Consider the following 22355-nt stretch of genomic DNA (forward strand, 5'->3'; position numbering starts at 1 on the left):
TCCTGGGTGCGATCTTGCTTGCCATTCACACTTCACTCCCACTACAACAAGATCTACAAAGAGAGTTTAGTGGCTAGCCAAATCTCCATTCATTGCAGCGGGATGGGAAAATCCCATCGGCTTGAATGGTGATAAGATTCTGGCCCTGCCTGTAGTACTGAAAACTGTGTTCCAGAGATGGCTGTCCTTCTAGTCAACTGTTATACCACTGGGATTCGCAAAAAAAGTAGAAAAATGTTTAGGTGTGCCCTGTCAACTGAAAACAGAAAAGATCCAATCCCGTTAATTACCACTCCATCAACTACTTTCAATCATCGGGAAGGAATTATCAATAGTGCTGTCAAGCTGCATTTATTCAATTCCTTCACTGTTGCTAGGTCAAAATCCTAAAATTCACTCTCTCATAGCACTGTGGGTGTACCTACTTCACATGGATTGCAGTGATTCAAGAAGACAGCTCATCATCATTTTCTCAAGGCAATTAGGAATAGGCTATAAATGCTGACCTAGCCAGTGAGGTCCACATTCTATGAATCGGCAATAAATAAAAAAGTCTGCTCACTGCTAGTCAGTTTGGGTTGTGCCAGCCAGGACCATGAGGTGTAAGATATCATTATAGCCTTGGTCTAATCATGAATAAAGGGACCTAATTCCAGAAGTGGGTTGATGTTAGACTGACTATTCTTGACATCAATCTGTTATTTGGCTGAGTTTGGCATCAAGGAGCACTAGTAAAATTGCAGTTAAAGAGAATCAAAGGAAGGCTTTCTAATGGCTGGTGTCATACCTAGCACAAAGAATGATGACTGTGGTTGCCGACAGCCAATCATCTAAGTCCCAAGATGTCAATGCAGAAGTTCCTCAGGGTGTCCTAGGAAGGGGGGAATGGCCCACTCCTGCTTCTATCTTCTATGTTTCTATGTTTCTAAGTCCAAGCACCATCAGCTGCTACATCACTGATCTTCCCTCATCATAAAATTAGAAATGGGGATGTATGCTGATAATTGCAGACAATCTATTCCATCTACAATTCCTCAAATAATGTGGAAGCCCATGTCCACGTACAAGGTCTAAATTTCATTTGGGTTTGAGTTCATAAATGACATGCAGGTGCCAGAAATGACCATCTCCAACAAGGGCAAGAATAAACCCTTCTCACTAACATTCAATTGTTGAATACTCCCCACCATCAATACCCTGGGCTTGCCACTACCTTCCAGAGTTCCTGGGCCAGTCAGATGTCTCGCAGATCAGCACTGCCACCAATGGATGTTGACACTGCTGAAGCTGCAGGAAGAAGACAAAGTAATTTTTTGATTTATCTTGCAGGGGACTGCCAGGCAAGTGCCTGAACTTGGAAGGGGTGTAACCTCCAGCAGCAGCACTATAAACTTAAAGTTTATTTATTAATCACAAGTAAGGCTTACATTAACACTGCAACGAGGTTACTGTGAAATTCCCCTAGTTGCTACAGTCCAGCGCCTGTTCAGGTCAATACACCTAACCAGCACATCTTTCAGAAAGTGGTAGGAAACTGGAGCACCTGGAGGAAACCCACGCAGACATGGGGAGAATGTGCAAACTCCACAGTGACCCAAGTCAGGAATTGAACTCGGGTCCCTGGTGCTGTGAGGCAGCCCTGCTAACCATTGTGTTACTGTGCCGCCCTATAGCAACAGAAGAGGCCAATATCACCAGGGTCACAAAATATTCAACTGATTCTCTCCCTACATTGCAGCTGCCCCTCCTGACACCAGGAAATTATTCTTAATTGGCCACATCATTGTTCTGCTTGGCTCCCAACATCTAGTTAATGGGCAGCTGCACCCTGAGGTTTCTGCCCATGAGAATATTTCCTGGCAGCAATGCTTTGGGCGCCTTTCCTGACACATTTTGCCACCATTTTATGAAGCCCACTCTCTCCCAACCTGCCTTGAGAGGGTTGGGAAAATCCAGTTCAAGTTTTAAGATCAATGACTTTTCATCAGAATATATAAATTTAAAAATAACTTGGATAATGAAGCAGGAGGTTTTGTCTGAATCTGTTGTATGCTTCCAATATATCCCACTTTAGTTTTCAGATGTGTTGAGTATCATATCTCATTTTAGTGTTAAAATATCAAGTGAATTTATTTTAGAAAAGATTCACAACCATATAAGTAAAAGCAAAATAACTTCAGTTATATTTACTGAAGATCACCATTCACTAAATGGAAAAAATAGTAAAAGGATCTCAGAAAAAATTTCCATGGGTTCTTCTGCTTGTCGACCATAATATTGGCAATAAGAACTGAAGAAACCTGGGAAAACAGCTGGCAAACAGGAAAACACCCCAAGAAAATTCAACCCCACAACTCTTATGAACAATGTTGCTTTTGAATAACATTTGAGGGATATTACTACTTTTTTTTGCATTTCTTAACAATGTAAAAGCCTACTTAATTGGTAATGCTTTTTGTAAATGTTTAAGCAGATTGACTGTATTCAAACAGATGTCTTGTAACCCAGAAATTTGATTTCAGGATTTGAGTTTCCCACTGTCAAATCTATAACAGTATTGCACAAATTCAGTTTCTGTACAAATTGAACCAACTGAAGTAGGATAGCCTTTAACAGACTGCAGCAGACAAAACTTATTACACTACATTGAAACAAGGTCTTGACTGCAATTGTTTGTAAATTACATACGTATTGCAACAGGATTCAAAGGTGGCGCCACTACAGGCAAAAAAAATTGTTGCCAACTCTTTTAATTACTACTGCAAAGGTTCTATACCAGAAGGCCAACCTTTCAAAACTATCCCTAAACAGAAGATTCTGTAAATAAAATGCTCTTCCATTTCCTAGACAGGATCTGACATAGGAAAGTATGAAGCAAATTTACTTTATTGCTACAATGGCTTTTCTTCAATTGTGTTCTTGCCCTTGATAGAATACATAATGTATTTCTCATTATAAACATGCTTATTTGTACCAAAATAAACCATAATTTGCAGATTATCGTTCTTGGGTGATGAAAACCATATTTTTATGTACTGCAAGGTGGAAACCTATTCAGCACTTAAAAGGTCCATTGGGGTTATTCCCACTGTAGCACTCTGTTTTGAGTGCTGTTGCAAGTGTTTCCATGAACACATTCCTGTAAATTTTCACTTCAATCATTTTCTAATTCATTACCTTCATTAAAACATGATGTAATCTCTCTTGAATTTCTTTGTATTATAATTAAATGTACTGGCATAGCTTTAAAGAAAGTCTACATCTTGGGTACAAGCAGCTGTCTGCTCAGCATGAAGTCTAATAATTATAGAAATCATGGTTACATAATCTTATATGTGTGTTAGAACTTAAATGTTCGCCACTGTAAGACATACTAAACCATGTAAAGTTAATTTCAATTCTTCTTCTTCCGTCCTGTGCCCGAAGGCTGGTTCAACCCACAATGCCTCAATTTCCACCATGGGTAGGACAATGGGGCTCCTTAGCTGGAATGGGATTGAACCCGGTGCTGTTGGCATCAACCTGATCCTCACTAATTATCCAACTAACAGCCAACCAGCCCCCAAGGAGTCCGAGTTGCTCTAGCACCATACACTTTCGCATACATGTTCAAGCTTGGAACTATGGATATTGATGGTTGAGGCTCCAATTTCTTTCCATCACATGTCAATAGAAATCTCATCCACTCTTACTGCCTGCTATTGGGGTATGTTGGAAGGATTTACAAGTTGATATATAATCTTTTTGGCTACATTACAAATGTACCTTACTTGGAAGTCCTGGAGTGGGACTTGAACCCAGAGCATCCGGCTCAGAGGCAGGACCACTACCTCAGTGCCACAAGACCTCCCAATTCTTGTGCAAAGAAAAGGTACTGAAACTTATCTGCCAGTTTTTAAATTATCTGTTAAACTTTGGAAAGATCAAAGCTGTCATCTTCAGCACTGCCACAAAATTTTGCCACTGATATGCTCCTGATCTGCTCCTGCCTCAGCTTATCGACTGTTCTTTGTTGCTAGGACAAAGTCCTGACTCTCTTCCTAACAGCACTGTGGGTGTATCCACATCACCTGAACATCGGTTCAAGAAAGTGGTTCACTGTCACCTTCAAAAGGTCAAATAGGGATTGGCAATAAATCGTGATTTAGCCAGCAATGCCCAAGCACCATTAAAGATTTTTTTAGAATTGTTATTGTCATTTTTCATCCTCCCCCCACCCTGAACTGAATTTCTGATTCTACAGCCTCTACATTGCATTGTCACATAGTCCCAACTTTGAACATAGTTTCGCTCTGCCCCACCTTAGCCCATATGCTGTTGAAATTCTCATTCCTTATTATTCCAGACACAATAATTCCAATTTATGGTGGTTTTCCATCTCTAGATTCTGCAAGCTTCAGCTCAAACGAAACTATTTCACTCAATCAACAATGGATTCCTGCACTCAAACATGGAAAATGTAATATTCTCACCCTTGTGTTAATATCACTTCATTCTCTCACTTCTTTCCCATCTCTATGACATCATCCAGTTCCACAACACTCATCCATTCTTCACTTCCCATAGAAACACAGAAAATAGAAGCAGGAGTAGGCATTTGGCCCTTCAAGCCTGACAGCAATTCATTTTGATCATGGCTGATCATCAGAATCATTATCCTAATTCTGCCTCCCCCACCCCTCCATCCCTCGATCCCTTCAACCCCAAGAACTATATCTAATTTCTTCTTGAAATCACACAATGTTTTGGCCTCAACTATTTCCTGTGGTAGTGAATTCAACAGATTCACCACTCTCTGGGTGAAAAAAATTCTCCTCGCCTCAGTCCTACGACTCTGGACTCTCCCGCCATCGGGAACACTCTTTCTGAATCTACCCTTTCTAATCCTGTTAAAATTTTATAAGTTTCTATGAGATGCCCTCTCATTGTTCCAAACTCCAACGAATACAATCCTAACCAACTTTACCTCTCTTCGTATGATAGACCTGCCATCCCAGGAATAAGCCTGGTAAATGTCTGCTATACGCCCTCTATAGCAAGGACATCCTTCGTCAGATAAGGATACCAAAGCTGCACCCAATACTCCAGGTGTGACCTCACCAACAACCTGTACAACTGCAGTAAAAACATCCCAAGTCCTATACTCAAATCCTCTTGATATGAAAGCTGAAATACCATTTGCCTTCTTCATTGCCTGCTGTACCTGTGCACCTACTTTCAGCAATCCCCACTGCACTTTCCACTCTTCATTTTCCAGAACTTTCTATTCCTTTTTATATTCTTTCACAACATGTGGGCTTCACTGGTTAGACTAACATTTATTGTCCACCCCAACTGCCTTTGTGGAGGTAACAGAGAGCCACATTCTTGAAGGGAGGGCCAAAATTTTGACCCATCAACAGTCAACGTACAGTGATATTGTTCCAAGTCAGGACGGTGAGTGCTTGGAGAAGAATGTCTAGGTGATGGCATTTCCATATACCTGCCCACGTTCTTCCATAGTGTTTGGAAGCTGCAGACGAACAAGCCTTGCTGAGTTGCTACAGTGAATCTTCTATATGGCATACACTGTTGCCACTGTGAGTCAGTGGTCAAGGGAATGAATGTTTAAGGTGGTAGATGGTGTGCCAATCAAATGGCCTGCTTTGTCATGGATCAGCTTGAGCTTTTGAGCCTTCTTGGAGCTTCACCATCCAGGCAAGTGGAGAGCTTTCCATCACACTCCTGACTCAGGTGTGGGGAGTTAGGAGGTAACTTATTCTCTGCAGAATTCCTCGCTTCTGACCTGCTCTTGTAGCCAAGTATTTATATGGTAGGCCAGCTCAATTTCTGTTCAATGATCACCACCAGGATGTTGATCGTACAGCATTCAGCAATGGTAATGCCTTTGAAGGTCTGGGGGTGACGGTGAAATTCTCTCGTCAGAAATGCTCATGGCCGATCACTTTTCTGAAGTTGATATTACTTGCCGGTTATAAACCTGAATGTTGCTGCACATGGACTGCTCCAGTATCTTGAGTTGTTGAGACTAATTGATGACCGAAAAGAGATGTTTAAAATAATGAATTGTCTTGACAGAATAGACAATCAAAACTAATTAAGATAGGCACTAAGAAAAGAAATAATACACTCAGAGTTTCATGTAAAGAATTACAAAATATGAAACTTGCTAGCACAGGGAGTACTTGGGGCAAATAAGGCAAATTTAAAAGAAATTTAGATGAGCATGTGAAAGATAAGGAAACTGAGGATTATGGTAATAACCTAATGAGGAAGGATGGGTGGAGGTATGAGTAAAATATAAATGAATTCAACAGATTCATTTTAAGAACATAAGAACATAAGAACATAAGAAATAGGAGCAGGAGTAGGCCATCTAGCCCTTCGAGCCTGCCCCGCCATTCAATAAGATCATGGCTGATCTGTCGTGGCTCAGTTCCACTTTCCCGCCCTCTCCCCATAACCCTTAATCCCCTCTCTTATCAAGAACCCATCAACCTGCTTCTTAAAAATATTTAGCGAGGCAGCCTCCACCACTTCAACGGGCAGAGAATTCCAGAGATTCACCACCCTTTGAGTGAAGAAGTTCCTCCTCAACTCCGTTCTAAACCGCCTCCCCTTTATCTTGAGGCTGTGCCCCCTAGTCCTACTGTCTTTTTTGAGCGGGAAGAGTCTCTCCACCTCTATCCTATCCATCCCATTCATCATCTTATACATCTCAATGAGATCTCCCCTCATTCTTATTTTGTTAGCAATGCTCATTGCCTATCACTTGTATTGAGCATTGTACAATCATCAGTGAACTTCCTCATCTCTGGCCTTATGATGCATGGTATATCACTGGTGAAATAGCTGAAGATGTGCCAAAGGAGCAGGGCATTCAGTACACCCCAGTCTGTACCGGCATTTATATTTTACACTCACAGTTAAGAAACACCTATATTTTTTCAGGAACAACTCCGGATAGTAAGGGTAGGGAACAGAAGTTTCAGTTCTCTCTCATCCTTGTACATAACACTTGTTCATTTATTTTTGAAGCCTCTCCACAGCACTTCCATAATATTTTTACAATATATGACCAGAACCATACATTACACTTCAAGTATAGTCTAATGAAGATTCAATATAATTAAACATAACTTCTCTATGGGCAGAATTTTACAGTCCCTGCCAGAGGATAGGTAACAACACCTTGATCATCCTGCACACCAATGCCCCACAAGGCTGTGTTCTCAGCCCCCTAGTACACTCCTACGACACCTATGACTGTGTGACCAAATTTCCCTCCAATTTGATTTTCAAGTTTGCTGACGACACCACCATAGTGGGACACATCACAATGACATGACAGAGTATAGGAGTGAGATAGAGAATCTGATGAACTGGTGCAGCAACAATAATCTCTCCCTCAATGTCAATGAAATGAAGGAGATTGTCATTGACCTCTGGAAGCGTAAAGGAGAACATATCTGTCTATATCAACAGAGGCAAAGTAGATAGCGTCGAGAGCTTCAAGTTTTTAGGCATCCAGGTCACAACAACCTGTCCTGGTTTCCTCATGCTGACACTATAGTTAAGAAAGCCCACCAACATCTCTACTTTCACAGAAGACTAAGGAAATTTGGCACGTCAGTTACGACTCTAACCAACTTTTACAGATGCACCATAAAAAGCATTCTTTCTGGTGGTATCACAGCTTGGTATGGCTCCTGCTCTGTCCAAGAACGCAAGGAACTACAAAAGGCCATAAATGTAGCTCAATTCATCAGCAAATTAGCCTCCCATCCATTGATTTTGTTTATATTTCCTGCTGCCTCGGCAAAGCAGCCAGCATAAATAAGGACCCCACGCACCCCAGACATTCTCTCTTCCTTCGGGAAAAAGATACAAAAGTCTGAGGTCACGTACCAACCAACTCGAGAATAGCTTCTTCTCCACTACTGTCAGACTTTTGAATGAGAACTAAGAACTAGGAGCAGAAGTAGGCCATGTGGCCCCTCAATACTGGCTGATCATTTTGTGGACTCAGCTCCACTTACCCACCCACTCACCATAACTCTTAATTCCTTTACTGTTCAAAAATTTATCTATCCTTGTCTTAAAAACATTCAATGAGGTAGACTCAACTGCTTCACTGGCAGAAAATTCCACAGATTCACAACCCTTTGTGTGTGAAGAAGTTCCTCCTCAACTCAGTCCGAAATCTGCTTCCCCTTAGTTTGAGGCTATGCCCCCTTGTTCTAGCTTCACCTGCCAGTGGAAACAACTTTGCTGCTTCTACCTTATCACTATTTATTGCCCAGTCATAGCTAGGGTGTAGAGGAAGATCAACTGAATGTAAGGTAAGTCCATTCAAGAGTCTGACAGCAGATTTTACGACACTCGGATTCCCAGCGCGCTCAGCCTCTCGCCGAAAACAGGCGAGAGGCTGATTAATTTATTTAAACTTACGGAAACGGTCATCTACATGTGTTTAGCGAGCCTGGTGCTCAATTGTCCGGGCTTGCTTGTCTTTATGGCCTCGCTGGGAGAGATTCTCTCCAGGAGGAAAACATCTGCTCCCCATGAAAAGGGAACAGTCGTGTTGGCCTCGCCAGTGCAATCGGAGACTTCCCCCGGGGAGGCCGAATGTAAGGCGGGCTGTCCCTTGGGCAGTGCCACTGGCAGTGCCACCCAGGCAATGCCAGCCTGGTACCTGGACAACACCCGGATGGCAGTGCCAGGGAGTGGGGACAAAGGGGGCAGGGCCTGTCAGTGGGCACAGGCAGCGGGGAGGGCAATGGGGGGGCCTGTGGAGGAAGGGAGCCCACAACCACTCTGCCTGTGATCGGTGGGACAGGGAAAAGGTGCCACAGTTGATCTGGATGGCAGGGCCATGATTGGTCCAGGTGTTGGGGGGTCAGCAGGGGCTACATCTTGGACTGGGCCACGGGCCTCCACGACTGCAAGGGAGGGGAGAAGGCTATTTGAAACTGCCTACAGTAGCAGGGGCCTGACAGCTCTCTCTCCGTCAGACCCCTGATACTGATAATGCACGTGTGCAGCATCAGAGATCTGCACATGTGCAATACCTCTCTCTACAGATTGCCTGGCAAGTTAAGCACCACCCACAGCCTTTCTGGCCAGAAACAGACTAATCCAAAATTTCAGAAACAGAGTGCAAAGGATTGGGCATGAAAACTCATCCAAAAAAAGATCTGGAACTCTCCCATTTTCAGGATAGCTGGGCACTTAGAAAAAATCTCATTAAATTATGCCCATTATCTTTTCTGTGAATATTGTTAGATTCTATTGGTTTCCTGATACAATTACTATCCCATTTTAGTTATTTTCATACTGATATCCAGAGATAACACTCTGTGGACCAATTATGTTCTCCTCCTTGAATGATTGGTGATTGAAATGTAAACATTATGCTGCTCCTCTGGTCTGAATCTGCTGACTTGAGTATGATATCATTGTGTTTCTGCTCATTTATAATTTGCTCTTTACACCTAGTCCAATTGTGCTGCAAGCAAGAATCATTTGGATGCATGCCACCACTGAGCTAGAGGGAAATTGCCACAGTGTCTTGCCATTGAGCAAATGGATCCTCAGTCCCAGTCCAACATTTGTATGCAATTCCCAATTGTCCTAAGTAGAAAAATACCTGTTTCCCTAATGCAATCATTATGTAAAATGTTCTCTCATATCCATTAACAATGCAATATCTAAAAACACATTGCATCCCTTACGTTGAATTGCTGGAGTTTGAGTAAAGAGTAATATACTGGTGGAGCTTTTGACAGATGCTAAAGACGTGGGGATTCAGTATAATTGGTTTCCCTCCATTTTTCCTGTGCCTGCACAGATGTTGTTGGTTCCCAGGTGCAGGCTGGGAAAAACCTGGTCTCATATGAATGTTTATCAGTGATTGAGTGTTAAGGGAAACAACTTAAGATGAATAAAAAAGAACTGTCTACCCCAGTCCTCCTTCACCTGAAACAATTTGTTCAGGAGAATGCCCAACTGTAAATTAATTCAAGAATATACTTTAATATCAAATTTGTGTGCTGTTAAAAATCCACACAGGAGCAAAGTAGTTTAAAACTGTGTTTTTTTTCAGGGGTGTTTAACTTTAATCTTAGGTGCTTAAATTCTTTTCTTCTTGCGAATCAATATTTTAATTTTAAAATCCTAAAGTGTTACTAAAGTTCTATGTTTCTGGGATGTATAGATTTTTCTCCTTGTTTTCAGAATATTAAAAAAATCAGTCAGATAAGTTTCACTCTGGAATTTGGCTTGCTCAGCAATTAACATTGTTATAGCACATGCATTTTAATTTCTCTTTTAAACATACTGTGATGATACTGCATCTTTAACAAATGTATTTGGATCACGTGTCTTGTGCAGGATCTATTTTAGCTGCCTGCTCATTACCAAAGAACAAAGAAAATTACAGCACAGGAACAGGCCCTTTGGCCCTCCAAGCCCACACTGATAATGCTGCCCGACTTAACCAAAAACCCCAACCCTTCCGGGGACCATATCCCTCCATTCCCATCCTTTTCACATATTTGTCAAGGCACCCCTTAAAAGTCGCTACCGCATCCGTTTCCACTACTTCCCCCCCAAACGGATTCCAGGCACCTCTGCGTAAAACATCTGCCTCATACATCTTTTAACCTTGCCCCTCGCACCTTAAACCTATGTTCCTTGGTAGTTGACTCTTTCAGCCTGGGAGAAAGCTTCTTACTATCTACTCTATCCATGCCTCTTGTAGACTTCTATCAGGTCACCCCTAACCTCCGTCATTCCAGTGAGAACAAATCAAGTTCTCCAATCTCTCCCCATAGCTAATGCCCTCCATACCAGCAACATCATGGTAAATCTTTTCTGTACCCTCTCCAAAGCCTCCACATCCTTCTGGTAGTGTGGCAATCAGAACTGAATACCATATTCCAAGTGCAGCCGAACTAAGGTTGTATAAAACTGCAACATGACTTGCCAATTTTTAAACTCAATCCCCGGCTGGTGAAGGCACGCATACCATATGCCCTCTTGACTACGTTCTCCACCTGCATTGCCACTTTTAGTGACTGTGTACCTGTACACCTGTACACTCAGATCCCTTTGCCCATCAATACTCTTAAGGGTTCTGCCATTAACTGTACATTTCCTATCTCTATTAGACCTTCCAAAATGCATTACCTCACATTTGTATTAGATCTTCCAAAATGCATTGCCTTACATTTATGTTATGCTAATCCTTTTTATTATAATTTGTATCCTTAAATAAAATTTGTTTGATAAAAACTTCCTAGAAAGTCAACAGATACAACTCTGGAGCAAAACACATTATGCTCATCCTAATGCCAAAATAAAAACCAGTTGGGGTCTAGGCTAACTTTATAATATTCCTTGGAGTTTCTGATCTGGTCCCTAACAATACACACATACGAATTAGGAGAAGGAGTAGGCCATTCAGCCCCTCACTGCTTCAGGGGAGTGGAATCAACCCAACCTGTGCAACATTTCCTCATAAAACAATCCACCCACTCCAGGTCTTAATCCAGTAAACCTTCTTTGAACTACTTTCAATGCATTTACATCCTTCTTTAAATAAGGAGGACAATACTGAACACAATATTCCAGGTGTCACCAAGATCTGTCTGCATTTTAGGACTCTGCAAACTCTCACCATTTCCATAATATATTGCTTTTTTAGTCTTCCTGGCAAAATAGACAATTTCATATTATACTCCATTTTCCAGATGTTTGCTCACTTAACCTATCTCTATCCCTTTGCAGCCTCCAGGAGACAATGTAAAGTTTCGCAGCAGTTAATGGCCTCAGTAACCTCTGGGTACGACAGGCAGGAGAGAAATGCCAATGGGCACTTTGCACCCCCCCCCCCCCACCCCTCCCCACCACCACTTTTCAGATATATGCTCGTGGAGGTGGTGAGTGCCTGATGCTGTGGGGATGGCAAGGCCACCCCATGAAAGAAAGAAAGCCTGGGCAGGGATGGCAGCTGAGGTCAGCGGACATGTGGTGCTCAGCACTTACATACAGCGCCAAAACATTTCAGTGCTCTCTGCACTCAACAAGGCTAGTATTGAGTTGGCATAATCCAGTGTGCAGAAATCCGAAAGGGTGCCAGTCCTTAGTGTCATTCAGGGATGTAGAAAGCGGAATAACAGAAAGTACAGATTCTTTGCGTGTCAAGGCTGGAGGATGAGATCTGAACCCCTTGGTCCATCTAAGGGTCAGGTGTGCAAAAAGGATTGTTCACTGGGGTGGAGTTGGGTGGGCAAGCATTGTAAAGCATTTCAGGTGGTGGATGGCATAATGAATGGCTTTTTGTACTAATAGGAGAAAAGGATCCATAATGCAGGTGAGTGTGCGAGACATTGGGATCATGGCATTGTATTCTCAGAAGTGTGTGTGAAGGAGGGAGGCCCTTGCACCAAAATGGAAGAAAGTCTTGGTAGCCTAGCTGAAGGAGCATTGAGTCAAGGTGACCCTGATGTTCCTGCTTCCAGGAAGATTCATCATGTCTACTTTGGCATCCTCATCCTCAAGTAGACCCCTTAAACTAGTGACAGGTTGTACAAAGCACAGTTGACCATGACAACAAGCAACACTCGCTCTGGAAGGTATTGCAGGGCATTACTGGAACAATACTAGCAGCAGAACCTTAACTTCATTTGCCTTATTGTGCTCAAAACTACTGCCCTTGTGCAGGCATGGCACTGATTGCATATCTCTTCCACCTCTGTCCTAGGATGGCAGAATGGCATCATGAGCCACCATTTCACAGGTATCCTTTTTCACCCAGCAACCAACCATCCAGCTGAGCTGAGACACGAGCAGCCTTGGCACCAGGGAGTGTTGCACAATGTATTCATCATGTGAGTGAGCTGGGAACCTTGCACAGACTTGTCTAATCTGGGTCCTGTGATCGCATATTATCTGCATGTCCATGAAGTGGTAACCCTTCCCATTCCCAAAGGTACTCGACTAACCGGCTGGAGCCTTGATGGTCACATGAATGAAGTTGATGCATGCTGATATGAAGGAAACTAGCAATGGCTGTGAGACCTCTGGCTGCTTGCTCAGCCTGGCTGGTTTTGTATATCTGGTAATTAAGGAATGTGTGGAGCCATCTGAAAAGCTTGTCAATTACAAACTTGACACAGCTATGGATAGCTGATTGCAACATTATACACATATCCCCCATAGCCCCTTCAAATGATCCAGATGCATACAAATTGTGGGTTATTGTAACCTTCAGAGCCACTGGCATTGTGTGCCCACCCACATAATTGGAGGCAATCTCCAACCCAATCACATGGCATAATGATGTCACAGAAGGATGGAGCCTCCTGTGGCACTGAGCCACAGCCTATATACTTTGGCAGGATGATTGTTGGCATCATCTGCAGTGCCGTACGTCTTGCTCTCCCTGCTGGTCCTGAACTCCCTGTACCTGCTATTCCACTCCCTGCAATGCTGCTTCCTCTGCTTTCGGCCACTCTCTTCCTCTTCCTCCTCCTTGGAGTCCCCAACAGAGTACATAATTTCTATCTGCTACAATTAGCAGAAATGCTCCATAAGACCACAAGATATAAGTGCAGAATTAGGCCATTCAGCTCATCGAGTCTGCTCCGCCATTCCATCATGGCTGATATGATTCTCATCCTCATTCTCCTATCCTCTCCCCATAACCCTGGATCCCCTTATTAATCCAGAACCTAACCATCTCTGCCTTAAAGACACTTAACGTCCTGGCCTCCACAGCTCCCTGTGGCAATAAGTTCCACAGATTTGCCACCTTCTGGCTGAAGAAATACCTCTTCATCTCAGTTGTAAAGGAGCGTCCCTTCACTGAGATTGTGCTCTCGAGTTCTAGTCTCTCCCACTAGTGGAAACATTCTCTCCACATCCACTCTATCCAGACCTCACAGTATTTTATGAGTTTCAATTAGATTCCCCCCTCATCCTTCTCAACTCCATCGAGTACAGACCCAGAATCCTTAACGCTCCTCGTGACAAATCCTTCATTCCTGGGATCATTCTTGTGAACCTCCTCTGGACCTCTCCGAGGGCAGCACATCCTTCCTTAGGTACGGGGCCCAAAACTGCTCACAATATTCCAAATAGGGTCTGACCAGAGCATTATGCAGCCTCAGCAATACATCCCAGCTCTCGTATTCTAGCCCTCTAGAAACGAATACTAACATTGAATTTGCCTTCTTAACTGCTAACTGAACCTGAATGTTAACCTTCAGAGAGTCCTGAACCAGGACTCCCAAATCCCTTTTTGCTTCAGATTTCCAAAGTCTCTCCCCATTTAGAAAAAGTCTATGCCTCCATCCTTCCTACAAAAGTGCATAACCTCACACTTTCCCACATTGTATTCCATCTGCCACTTCTTTGCCCATTCTCCGAGCCTGTCCACGTCATTCTGTAGCTTCCCTACTTCTTCAATACTATATATCTTTATATCATCCATACATTTGGCAACTATGCCCTTAGATCCATCTTCCAGATCATTAATGTATATAGTGAAAAGTTGTGGTCCGAACACTGACCCCTGTGGAGTACCACTAGTTACCGGTTGCCATCCTTCAAAGAACATCCTTATCCACACACTCTGCCTTCTGACTGTTAGTCAATTTTCTATCCATGCCAGTACCTTGCCTCTAACACCACTGGCTCTTCGCTTATTTAGCAGCTTCCTGTAAGGCACCTTGTCAAACTCTTTCTGGAAAACCAAATAAATCATGTCCATTGGCTCTTCTTTGGCTAACTTCTTCATTACTTCCTCAAAGGAGTCTAACAGATTTGTCAGACATGAGTTCCCTTTGACAAAGCCAATGCTGACTCTGCCCTATTTTACCATGCATTTCCAATTTCATCATTCATAATGGACTCCAAGATCTTATGCATTACCAAGGATAAGCTAACTGGCCTAAAATTTCCCATCTTCTGCTTCCCTCCCTTCTTTTTAAACAGGTGTGTTACATTAGCCTTTTACCAGTCCTTGGAGGCTTTCCCTGATTCCAATGATTCCTGAAAGATCACCACCAAGTTGACAAAACAAGAAGTTTTCAGAACTAGGTTAGCAAGCAACAAAGCAAATACTTCAGAAGAAAACAGAGGAAAATGTTTTAAATCTCAAAACCAAAGTAATAGCAAACTCTCATCTGAACTTCTAACAAATGACACAGCCGCTTTTAATCCTGCTGTTGGATGAACAAAGCAAATAAACAGGATAGTTGCCTGCTTGTATTGCTTGTGCGCTGACCTAAAAATTGCACAGGCAATGTAAAATTCCAGTTAATTGCTCTTTTAATTGGCCTAATTGGCTGATTAATTTTCACTGTCCATGCACACCAAATTAAATGTGACATAAGTGCACAATGGCATTGGGACGTATGTCCAACTTCTTCTCATGCAATTTGTTATATTTGTGGTTGCAGGTTGCAATTTGATACTGAAGTCATTAGGGCTGTTGCTTTAATTTCAGTATGTACTCTGCATGGGCAAAAACTACTAGAATAAATCTGTTGTTGGCAGTTTGAATCAACATGTGTAAACCATATCTCTTTTTGTTGAAACTCATAACTTGTAACATAATTGTAACATTACAAAAAGAAACTTGGCAACAAGAATAGGATTTTATTTCATTGAGCACATTGAGAAAATATCCTAAGTAGGAGAAAAGAATTATGGGTCCTCACACTTCAAATATTAGAAGCTTGGGAGAAGCAACAACAGGATTAAACACTGATGTGCCAGTGCGGAAAGTTAAGTGAGAAATAAATCACTGGGTTGGTTTTAAAAGAGGGGTTTTTTCAATCAGATGAAGGTGAAATTCCAAGCAGCATCTGACATATCTGAAAAGATGGATGCTTTGCTGTACACCTGGGGTTATTTGAAAAAAAAGTACATCAAGTCAATGATCTTCGAGGAGTGGAGCACTGGGAAGATGGTTAAAAAAAAGTACTGAGCAGTCACTAGTCTCTGCAAGAGAGATGGCAGGCCAATGCGGCCTTTCAATGAAGAAACTGATTCATTGGGTTCCTCTGTTTTTAGTACTTTGTACAAGCAAATAAAATGGCAGACAAGTTGCTCTGACCAGTTTTTCTCACTACAATAGAAAGTAAAACTTTCAATTTGCTCCAAGTTTGGTTCATCCAACAAAGCCACTAACCAAAACTTACAAGGACTTGACATAGATCCTTGAAGAGCATTTCTCTGCAAAGTTATTGATCACCATGGGACAGTTCAGATTAGAAGGCTTGGAAGAAGCAACACAGGATTAAACACTGACGTGCCAGTGCAGAATGATAAGTGAGAAATAAATCACTGTGTTGGTTTTAAAAGAAATATAAATTGAACCATAGTTTCATGGTGGATATGATGGGGGATAGACCAGTCACTCTTTATTAGCAATTCAAACACAGCAGTGTTAACAAGTTACACTAATTCATCTTCTACCTTGGAATAACAAGTATTACTAATTCTTCTTCTACCTTGGAATTAATTGCATATGGCACCAAAGGAATCAAGTGGAAAGTGAAAGCATTGCTCAGTTTGAGGTAACTTTAAAAATGCTGGAACACATTGAGTTTGGTGAGTTGTTAGAAGTTACTCTTCAAGATAGTCTAGTTTATGATCTCTAAAATGAGGCTATCCAAAGAAGATTGTGTACTGAACATGCTTTGACTTCAAAGACAGATGAAACTGGCTGCTAAAGAAGCTTCATAACTTGGTGTAGGAATGATGATCCACAAATCGGGAAATGCCCAAAAGATGTCAAAACAACAACAAGCATGTCAGTGATGTGCTAAAAAGGGCCTTATAGCCAGTGAATACTGGAACAAGAATAGTCAATGCAAGAATTGTACCAAATGGGTCACATTTCAGGAGTGTGTTGGGCGAAACCAGCTTCACCTGAGAAGAATATTCAGGAAAAATCTGAGTAGCTTTAAAAAGAAAGAACTAGTTACATTCTGCAAAAATAATATACAACTTGGAAGAAAAGAATTATGACTGTGAGGTAGAAAATGCTAGAAATATGATGAAGAGCTCCATTGCAACATCTTATTCATACAGGGTGAATCACATTCATTCTAGGTAATTCCGAATTTAAGTGGACAATCTATTAGGATGAAAGCTGATACTGGTGCTGCTGTACCTTTAATTCCTGAGACTTCATATCAACGAAAGCTGAAGCATCTTCCTTTAAAACCAGTTGATGTGATTTTAAGAACATACACAAAAGAGATCATGCCATTAGAAGGTTACATCATGGTCAACATAGAGTCAAGTGGAAAAACAGTGGAGTTGCCTCTCCATATGGTTCATCTATTTCAGAGATCATGATCGCAGAGGATTAAGCTTAACTGGAGTTCTGTTAGCAGATTGGGCAATGTCAAAATAGATCTACAGCACCTTCTGGATTAAACACAAGCGTGTATTCAAAGAGACACTTGGTTAAATGAAGAAGGGAGTTCAAGTTAAACTCAAGATAAAACATAAGTCAACCAAAAAGTCTCAAAGCAAGAGCGGTGCCATAAGCACTTCATTCCAAGGTAGAAGAATTAGTATGACTTGTTAACACCGCAGTGTTTGAATCGGTAATAAAGAGTGACTGGTCTATCCTCCATCATATCCATCATGAAACCATGGTTCAATTTATATTTAAAACAACCATAAATCCAATGTTGTCTGCTGCTCAATATCCATTTCCTTTAACTGAAGATTAATTTGCTGGGTTATCGAGTTTGTATTTATTTTTCACAAGCATATTTACAGATGAATGTAACCACTGAATCTCAATCATTTCTTACCATTGTTACACATAAAGGTCTTTTGTGATATAAAATGGACCTACCTTATATTAAGTTGATCCTTCTCTGTGTCTTAGCTATGATTGTAACACTGCATTCTGCACCCTCTCCTTTTCTTCTCCTCTATGTACTCTATGAACGTTATGCTTTGTCTGTATAGCGCGCAAGGAATATTACTTTTCACTGTATACCAATACGTGTGACAATAATAAATCAAACCAAATCAAATCCCATCATGCAGCAAGAGCTTTGAACTTCCAAATGACATTAGAATATGTGACTGAAATTGGCTGCAGATAACAAATCCATTATATCAAGAGCCAGAGAAAGCCTCATCAGTTTGCACAAGAGTACCTTCTGCAATCAATTCCTGCTGAAGAATATTAGAAGTATTTCACCCGGGAAATTCCCTTGCTTTCTCTCATAACCTCATTGCGATGGGTATGCTGCCCGGTGGGAGTCCCATTTTAGGCCCAATGCCCGATTCATTGGTCTGTCTGGATTCCGGCCAGGGACTAACAGGCCCAGAGAATCTCAGCCACGTATTCTTCTTTAAAAAACATACTGATTATGGGCAGTAAGGGAAAGGGTTTCTGTTCTCTCTCAAACATGTCTTTAACAGCCTTGTGTTTAGAAGAAACTGAAATTTTTTCTCAGACACTGTGGGCACAATTTTCTCGAGTAGCCCAGCAGGCTGGGAAATGCCAGTGGGAGGGCTTTACTGGGATTCGTGACTGGCATCCAACTATTCATGATGACTTTCTCAGGTCAATTTTTATGGAGTAATCAGCTCATGCTGGAAAACAGTGTGAGGCTAAGTACAATATTTAAAACTTAATTTGAATATCATTAGTGAGCCTGAGATGGTATCATCTAGCCTCGCTAATGTTTCCCATCCCACCGGGACAACTTCCCACCAGCGGGGATCACGTATGGTTTCCATGAACAGGAACCAGGCTTGATGGGCTCGATAGAGGGGCAGAAGCCATTGAGGCCCCCCTGGGAGGTCAGAGGCAAGGTGGTGCCCCTTGGAGATTGCCAGCCCGGAACTGTAGGCCTGGCACCCTGGCAGTCCAGCATGCACATTGGCACTGGACATTGGGCACACTGGCACTGCCCTCCAGGCATTGCCAAGGGAGCAGGACCTGAGGAGGTAGGGCCAGACCGGGGATGGGCCAATTGGTGGTGGTGGGGGACTGCTGCACACTGCACAGCGATTGGGAGAAGGTGGGATGGAGAGGTCAGTTGGGACTGGTTCTTGGGGGACGAGGGGGGAAGAGGGAGGGAGTTCAGTGCTGGGGGATGGGTGGTTAGGGAAGCCATCAGGAGGTGGGCCAACTGAGAGGTCAGCGCATGCGCAGTGATCCGCTCAGCGTGCTGATGCCAGCCTTTCAGATGGGATCAGGCCTTGCCCCCATTTACCGGCATGAATCTCCTGATGGACTCTGTGCTGCACGGAGTACCGGAAATTCAACTGACTAAATATGGCCAAAAAATGGGCAAGAGAATCTCATGGTGGCACAGTTGTGCTGCCTCACAACGCCACGGTCCAGGCTTCAATTCCAGCCTTGGGTCACTATCCGTGTGGAGTCTGCATGAGTTTCCTCTGGGTGGTCCGGTTTCCTCCCACAGTCTAAAAGACGTGGTGATTAGGTGAATTGGCCATGCTAAATTCTCCCTCAGTGTACCCGAACAGATGCCAGAGCATGGTGACTAGGTGATTTTCATAGTAATTTCATTGCAGCGTTAATGTAAGCCTACTTGTGACACTAATAAATTAAGTTTAAACATTTCCCTGCCTAGTGGGCATAAAATTGCCCCCAAATCCTCTGTTTTTTAAAAAAACTCATCATAAACGTTACCAATATACATGTCTTTTAGCTTTTTCTCATATAATTTTGAAAAATAACTGCTGGAAGCTAAAGAAAACTCATAGCAGTTCAACACACTAAATAGACTGGATTACATGCTGGGAAATTAGCTGCGTTGTACGTGACCAAACTTCATAATCTATATTTGACTGAGTTATATCACAGTGGAAAACTGCAAACTAAATATATGCAAATTTTTGTGTACTTACATTGGCACACTCTTGTCGGTAAGAACTTGGAAAATCTACCTTAATTTTTTTTAAATGCTGGAGTTGCTTTTACTCAAAAACATGATTACATTATGTTTATTCCAAATGTCATTCAATAATGAATTGCATAGTTGTTTTTGTTGTTTTGCCTAGCCAAATTTGGATTAGTATTGTCCATCATGCATTTCTGAACAGAAATCTTAACATTTTGAATATTCTGTAATATTTTTGTAAAACACATTCAACAAATTGAAAAAAATGAGCAATCAGAGAACATTTTTTGGAAACCATGCTCACAATTCGAAAAAGCATAGTGCCCAAACATTCAGCACTCCTGCAGTAATTTGCGTAACAATGTAAATTATGCATTGACCTTGTGACTTTTTATTTTTACATATTATAATTATTATTAGCATCCATGCAGAATACCACACAAATTCTATTCTTCAAAGACTTTATTTGGGAGAAACTGTAGAATAGTCCAGGCCAGGGAGATTGATATGGATTCTGACCCAGTAGACTCCTTCGCCAACTTCCCAAGTGACATGGATATGAGACACAGGAATGAGACACATATCGGTGTCTCCATTCTCTACCAGGTAATCTGACTGAGTTTGCCTCATAGGAGAAACCAAAGAATAAATTTGAATTCAGATTTATCACAAGAAAAATATTTTGGCTAAACTTTTGCTGGTGAAGAAATAGAAATATGGATTTTCTTTAATATTTTGTTAACAAAAAGAATACTAACCTTGGCAACTTTGCTTATCTTCTAAACTGACTAATGTGTAGCCAGAAAAGCAGGAACAGGAATATGTGCCTACTGTATTAATGCAATGGCCCTTTCCTTCACATGGATCCACTTCACACTCATTTATATCTTCAGAGCCAAACCATAAAGGTGCCAAGGCAAGTTGATTCAATGACAGAGAAAAAACAAAGTCATGGATGTTAATATATATCACTGTTAATTTACTAATAATGCAGGTTCAGTTATACTTTCATCATCTAAACACAATTTCCTTTTAGTTCTGACAAAGGGTGTCTATTTGCAATAATTTATCTTTCAGCTGCTGATTTTGTTGTGCATTTTCAACACATTCTGTTTTCACTGTTTTTTAGTTGTCTACATTGTTTGCTTTTCCAATCAACATTCAGAATCCCCTTAATCTAGTATTATAAGTGTAACAGCTGTACTAAAATATTGTAAAAACATGCAGTCTTATTTGAAAAATAGTTCTTAAATACAGATCTTAAAATATTAAACGGTTGTTTAGATTACAGGAGCTCCCTTTTTTGGATTTGTTATAATATCTCATCACCAGATAAGTCTATTACAGTTTCATAAATCCAAACAACATTATCCTTACAGAAGATGTTTGTAATTCCATTCACTGTTAGCTAGCACCTAAATGTTAGAAAAAAGCTTTTTAAGATTGAATATTTGAAAATTTACTGGTAATCATGGTGTAACTCAAAATAGGATTCTTGTAGGCTACACCACTGTACTACTCACACACTGTCTCTCCGTCTATAGATTCTTACACTGTCCCAGTGATGCCAAAGGACAGTAATAACTTGTCCTTTGATTAGGCACTTTGCAGCCTTTTAGACTCAATTCAGAGTTTAGCAGTTTCAGATCATAACCAATGCTCTCTTTTTTTTCAAACAGCAGATAATATTATTTTTGATCTGTCCCTATTAAAGACTTGCTCCTTTGTTCTTTTTTTCACCTCCCCCCAACACCCGCTCCCTACCCCTTTTACCTCTCTATGCAGGTTTGAAATCTGGAGCAACTGTAATAATTTTGAATTCTGATGAAAGGTCACTAATCTGAAATGTTAACCATGTTTCTTTTGATTGGTATACATCAAGAGGACCTTTTGTTGTATTTTGTGTTTATATCAATGTCTTATCACCTAGCAATGCACTTAACATATCTTCCCTCAAGGATATACTTAGATCTCAGCATTGTGTTCATCTTAATTTTAAAACTAACACCACCAAGAACAGATTTTCTACATATATTTTACCTATGCAGTCAGTGCCTTGCTGGTTCAGCACAAAACCCGCTGAACAAATGCATCGATAACCTCCCACTGTATTTTCACATTGTCCATTGTTACAAAGCTGTGGGGTTTGCCTGCATTCATCAGTATCTGTCAATAGAAATCAAGTTCAAATATTGTTACAATTGTTGGCAGTATTGTACCTTTACTTCTAAAAAAATGAACATGAAAGTTTATATTTAGCTACACTAACATACACCAGAACAAGTGTATATATAGTGTGACAGACCAGAATTTTCCGCCACCGGGATCTTCCTGTCCTACCGATGGCAGGTCTCCTAGCGCAAGGAATGCATTCAACGGGTAACCCCATTGACAGTAGCAGGGCGGGAAGGTACTATTGCTAACCAATGGCGCGCAGCC

At 41.5% G+C, this 22355-nt stretch overlaps 1 protein-coding gene across 1 annotated transcript in view; it reads right to left on the reverse strand.

Annotated features, from left to right (window-relative positions):
• The window catches only part of LOC145352441 (latent-transforming growth factor beta-binding protein 2-like), a 440928-nt gene that overhangs the window by 142262 nt on the left and 276311 nt on the right, over nt 1-22355 (reverse strand). The window contains exons 17-18 of the mRNA XM_080202303.1: nt 21957-22082; nt 20675-20803 (exon numbers count right to left, since the gene is read on the reverse strand). Coding sequence (XP_080058429.1) covers nt 20675-20803; nt 21957-22082 — 255 coding nt within the window. The remainder of the gene's footprint in view (nt 1-20674; nt 20804-21956; nt 22083-22355) is intronic.

Source organism: Carcharhinus amblyrhynchos, chromosome 14 (genome assembly GCF_965287045.1).
Source record: "Carcharhinus amblyrhynchos chromosome 14, sCarAmb.v2.hapA, whole genome shotgun sequence".
In the NCBI taxonomy this organism is placed as follows: Eukaryota; Metazoa; Chordata; class Chondrichthyes; order Carcharhiniformes; family Carcharhinidae; genus Carcharhinus; species Carcharhinus amblyrhynchos.